This window comes from Daktulosphaira vitifoliae, unplaced genomic scaffold (genome assembly GCF_025091365.1).
Source record: "Daktulosphaira vitifoliae isolate Bord-2020 unplaced genomic scaffold, ASM2509136v1 Scaffold_423, whole genome shotgun sequence".
Lineage (NCBI taxonomy): Eukaryota > Metazoa > Arthropoda > Insecta > Hemiptera > Phylloxeridae > Daktulosphaira > Daktulosphaira vitifoliae.
In genome coordinates, this window is record NW_026099988.1 from 4,575 (window position 1) to 10,727 (window position 6,153).

The 6,153-nt window shown below is 26.8% G+C and overlaps 1 protein-coding gene across 1 annotated transcript; it reads right to left on the reverse strand.

The window, feature by feature from the left end:
* Positions 1-2,300: 2,300 nt before the first annotated feature.
* Positions 2,301-6,053, reverse strand: LOC126909472 (uncharacterized; the record flags this gene model as incomplete). Its single annotated transcript, XM_050691895.1, has 5 exons — positions 2,301-2,506; positions 3,698-4,104; positions 4,566-4,734; positions 4,771-4,815; positions 5,763-6,053. Coding segments are annotated over 5 exons (1,071 nt in total), but the record flags the coding sequence as incomplete, so codon positions are not given.
* Positions 6,054-6,153: the final 100 nt, after the last annotated feature.

A 6,153-nucleotide genomic window follows, 5' to 3' on the forward strand; every position in this document is an offset into this window, starting at 1 on the left:
TGGTCGTAAGCTAACTTGTCATAATCTAGCGGTGGCGGTGCATTTATAGTTTCTATTCTCGATAACGCATCGGCCACTGTATTCTGTGTACCTGTTACGTGCCGTATTGATGTTGTAAACTGACTAATAAAATCAAGTTGTCGTGCACGTCGAGGTTGTAATTTATCTGAGTGTTGTGTGAATGCGTATACTAACGGCTTATGGTCCATNTGAATGCGTATACTAACGGCTTATGGTCCGTAATTATTTCAAATTCACGGGCTTCCAGCATATAGCGAAAATGCTTAATGGCTTCATATACCGCAAGAAGTTCACGATCGTATGCACAGTATTTTTTTTGTGTTTGGTCAAGTTTGCGAGAGAAAAAAGCAAGTGGTTGCCAAACGCCGTTTTTAAATTGTTCTATTACTGCGCCTATAGCCATATCTGATGCGTCACAACNGGTTGCCAAACGCCGTTTTTAAATTGTTCTATTACTGCGCCTATCGCCATATCTGACGCGTCACATCGTAATTGAATATTCGCGGCCGGATCTAGATATGATAATGTTGTGGCTCGCTTTAAGTCTTCTTTAGTTTTCTCGAACGCTCCCGTTGATTGATCGGTCCATACAATTGGTGTTTTGTCGTTTTTTTTGCTGTTTTTAAGATAATCGTGAAGAATAGCTTGTGTACTTGCTGCGTTTGGAATACAACGGCGGTAAAAATTGCACATTGCCAAAAAACGTCGAAGCTCTTGTACATTATTCGGCCGTGGAAAGTGCTTATGGGCCCCTTTAACTTGGTTTCCCGATAAGAAAATTGATCCCAGTCCGCGCCTGGATGTCGTACTACAAAAAAATAATTGAACTATTAAACTATGAAAAGAATAATCGATTTTAAATTTGGAGTAACAAATTACGTTTCACATATTTCACTAACTTCGGTGATGCAAATTACATATCTTTAATTTCATTCAAATTATTAACTTCCAATTATTTAATATAATATGTTTCAAATTTAAAGATAGGGCTCATATCAAGGTATCGCCCTAGGTGGGACCCATACACCAGCCCTGATCCTAACCAAGCGTTTCAAGGAAAATAATATACTTGTTATTAAATATTAGTTTTACCTAATTTAATCGTAATTATTTAGGAAAAGTAATATTATTTAATAATGAACATCATTTTTCTTAAATAATGAAGCAATATTTTCGAGATATTCAACCAAATAACCATTTGCATCACAATAATACTCTAATACACAAGGTATTTTTCATTTTTTTAAGCCTCAACAAATAAATACACTTATCATGAATTCGTCTTTATTTTAAAAATACTATTAGGTAACAAATTAAATAAATAAATTTATATCACAACTTAACAATTTATCATTAAAAATTAATTTAACAATAATATGTAGATATCATAGTATCAATGAAGTTTAATTTAAAATAATTTAAATTGATAACTAAATAAATAACTATGTAAAATCGTATAGCTTATTTTAAACTAAAATGTATACTCTATTTTAAACAATTTTTTTGTTAAAATCATAAGACTTCGAATTAATAATAAGACAACATAATTATTTTCTATTAGGTCGACATTATGTAATATATTTTGTTTGATTTCAATTTATATTAAAAAAAATATATAAATAAATAAATATTGAAAATATCACTTAGTTCAAAAACTATTGAAATATCATAAAATTAATATATAACAATATTTATAAACGGAAAATCAGGGATACAATCACATAAATTAATTTTGTTTTTTTTTTTTACAAAACTGTACTAGAAGTGAACTAATAGAAAGTATTAACATTTCATAATGAAAAAAATCTTATTTTTCAAATTTAAGACATACATAGTTGAAACTATACAACTCTAGAAATTTTTTTTTTTTTGATTTCCATAATACTATTACATTTTTTGTATAATTTTAAAATTATACTTATCTAAACTATATACTCTCATTTAAAATTTACTATTGTATAATATTTTTATTATAATTAATGAACTATCTATTTTTTTTCATTCCATTGTAAGTTAATACCATTAAAATTAAAATATATGTTATATTATTCGGTATATTTTTTTTTTTTTACAAAATTTATTGTTAAATTGATATATTATTATGTATAAGTGTAGCCTTGTTTACAAAGTATCAATTACCATATACAATTTAATTGTATATTACTTTCTTGAGGTAATATACAGTTAATATATTATTTAATAATTAACATCATTTTTCTTCAATTTATATTAAAAAAATATATAAATAAATAAATATTGAAAATATCACTTAATTTAAAAACTATTGAAATATCATAAAATTAATATATAAAAATTAAATAGTACTTTATGAATCTATACTATTTTTATAAAAATAAATTTCAAAAAACATAATCCTGTCTAAGGTCCACGTGGTTTCACTGGATAACATTTCTTCATTATGTGATTTAAGATTTTCGGACATACTTTGATACCAGTTCAGCAAACTTGATGTTCGAGTAAGTATCTGCAAATGATCGTCGAATTGGAGTATTTTTTAAATTTAATTTTAAATATTAAAATTCGTTGATAAGTACAGATATAAATGTATGAATTGAAGTTTATAATTTTTAATATTCTGATATTGTATGTTCCATTATAGAAAAAATATTACACAAACTTCGATTTAATTATATACTAATAGCAGTTTTTATGAAACTTATTCAGTGGTGCAGACAGCGGCGTATTTATGTAAAGGCAATACAGGCAACTGCCTACAGCGGCATATTTTAAGGGGCGGCAAATATTGAATCCCAACAAATTTATAAAAAGCGAGTTTTTTTTTTTTATAGTTGTTATGACAAATTGACTTCCTAATGATTATCAAAATCGTTTTCATTTATTGTGTATTTAAGATATGTATATTAGTCGCTACAAGCAATTCATCTTATGATTTAATAATAAACATAGATTTTATTGTAAATATTTTTAAATACTTTTTTCTTTTTTGTAGGAAGAATTAGTAGTGTTATAGCAAAAATATATAAAAATGAGCCCCCTCCGTCATAACGTAATGAAGGGCGACATATGTTTAAATGCCTATAGACGAAAAATATGTGAATAAACTCCTGGGTACAGTGGATGGCATACAACGGCATATAGTTTTCGATTTTTTTTTTCAAAAGTTGGTATAATATTCTAGTCATCGTCATAGACAGGATAAACTGATACAATATTAAATTTTCACAAAACCAGATATTTTATTATTTCAATATTTTCACTAATATATGTACCTTTATAAAACTGTATTATAAAATATACCATGTATTGTAAATAATTAGAGATGTGACCATAATGAAAATTAAGGGCAGTCTGGTTATTATAATTGGCTATACAAAGAAAAAATTTCTGGTGAGAAAAAAAAAGTGATCAAAAAAACGTGTTAAGAATTAAATATATAATTAAAAAATATAAAAATATAAAAATATAATAAAAAAATAATAATATTTATTATTATTTCGCGTATCCGTCTCTAGGTTCGTTTTTATTTGGACATTAATTGAAAATAAACATTTTACGAGTACCGTGCCTAAAGTTGCCTGTGAAAACAGGTTAAGCCAGGGCCTGTCTTACCTAATCACTGGGCACGCCTTTGCAAATAATGTAATTTTTTATAAAAAAAACTAATGAAACATAATTTTAATGGATTTTTAAATACCTCGTTTGACATCATAAAAGACTTGACTTTACCCATGAAACCATTGGACTGTAGTATATTTCCTTTTTCACTTTGTTTAGAAATAATATTGCTGTCATTGTAATGACTAAATAATTGTACGCTCATATTGACAGCTGAATACTCCAACAAGGTTTGATCAACAATACCTAGTACATCTGATTCAACTGAACTAAAAAACTCGGACAGTGATACACACTGAGTTCTTGATAATATTCTATAGCCTTTTATGCGATTTCCAGAAGGGCCATCTATAATCACTACCCAATCACTGATGTACTTAGAAGCCGAATTTTTATGCACGACTGTGTTTATGTGCTCGCTGTAATTATCCCGAATAATATAAACTCCACAAGGACGACATCGCACCAAACGCATTTTAGGAACTTCTAAAAAATAATCGTCTTTTCACAATATTTTAAAAATTAATTCAGGAAATTTTTTATCAAATTAAAATAAATTTTACATTCCTTTAATCGCTCGAATATATAAAAATAAAATACCATATAACATTCATACATACACTCATTAAGTAGAAACTGACCAATAATTCTTTATTGCTTTATTAACACTTATTACAAATATAGTAAGAAAGAATTTGAATATCACATCAGAAAACAAATTGTTTATCTTTCAGTTATTAAGTAATAATGTCATCTCATGTTACCATTTGAATATAAAAACATAAAACGTTCTTAGTAGAAACATTATTAAACAAAATTTCAATAAGTTTTTTACAAAAATATTACAAATATACGCTATACTTAACATACGTATGTTAGTATGTATGTTATATAAGCAAAATAAAAATACTTTCCAACACATAATTCTATGAAAAATAAAGTTTTACCTGGAATTGATTGATTGAAATTTTTATTGTAGCTAACAGGACAATTGATAATTATAGATGGTTCGTTTTCGGTTAAAGATTTGGTTACTACAATTTCTAACCAAATTATTTCTTCTAAAGACCAACCTGATATTTGAAATGTTTCACATTGAAACATTAAAGAATTAGCTATTTTCCGATAAAACCATTCTACATCAATTNTAGTTATTTTCCGATAAAACCATTCTACGTCAATTTCTTTTGTTAATACCTGTACACACGACAAGTTAAAAAAACTTATATTAATTATTATGATTATACTACAATGAAATTATAATTAAAAGGAAATATTCAGGAACACCCAGAGGAGACAGGAGAGCATTTCCTGAGATATCTTGTGTCATTAACAATAAAACTAACATAAAACATATAATCCTAGCTACCAAATCTTTTGATTTGATTTTAAGTTTTTGTCCATGTAAATTAGTTTCCTGTTACCAACAGAATTTTAAAAACCAAAAGTGTTATTCGGGAGAGATAGATAGGTTTTGTACGGCCAATGGATAAAGAAATAAAATGTANCTGTGTACGGCCAATGGATAAGGAAATAAAATGTATAGTCTGTTTATTTCAAATAGTTAATAGCATTAATAGTAAAGTTATTGATGTTGAATTAAGGCAGATATTATGTAATAGGTATATTGATAAATATTAGGCCATAATTAGTGGTGTATTAAACGATAATACAATAAAATTTTGGGGGAAGCTGGTCAAACATTTAAATTCAAATAGGAATTTATAACACACACAAATTTTTTAATAACCTTTTTTCTTGATCATAATTCTTCTAAAATACCATTTTCAGTAAAAAATTAGTACATTCCAGTAAGATATCGNTTTCAGTAAAAAATTAGTATATCCCAGTAAGATATCGCATGAATTTGGGGGATATATATAATTTATGGATGTGTAGAAGAAATTACCTCAATGGCTTAAACAGTTGTCAATAATTTTTGCATCTCTCAGGAAAATAAGATCCCTGAATATTCAAATAATACACAAAACGAAAAAATATGCTCAATATCTTTATTTAATAAGTAAATTGATCATTTATTAGAAAAATGTATAATTAAAAAAAAAAACCTTATGTTAACTCATTTAATAAAAATAGTTTTTACACTACATTTATCGACATTTAAATAGTAATAATATTATTACCTTATTTTTGACTCCAAACCACTTAACTTCAGCTAAATATTTATTATTGTTTAAACTAGAACATTCGTCATGATACAATGCATACATATTTACATCAGCTTCGACATAAGAGTGTTTTTTTATCACATAGTTTACTAATACAGTAAAATCTTCTTTAATAAAACTAAAAAAATCCACTATGGTTGAACAAAATGGAGGCGAAAACACACAATAATTATTGNATAAAAAAATCCACAATGGTTGAACAAAATGGAGGCGAAAACACACAATAATTATTGAAGTCAATTCTTTCTTTAAAAAAGTCAACTAAAGCAATTTTGTGCTCGGTTGTTTCTACGTGATCTTCATATTTTTTTAAGTCCACTAAAATCCCACATTCAATACAGAATGT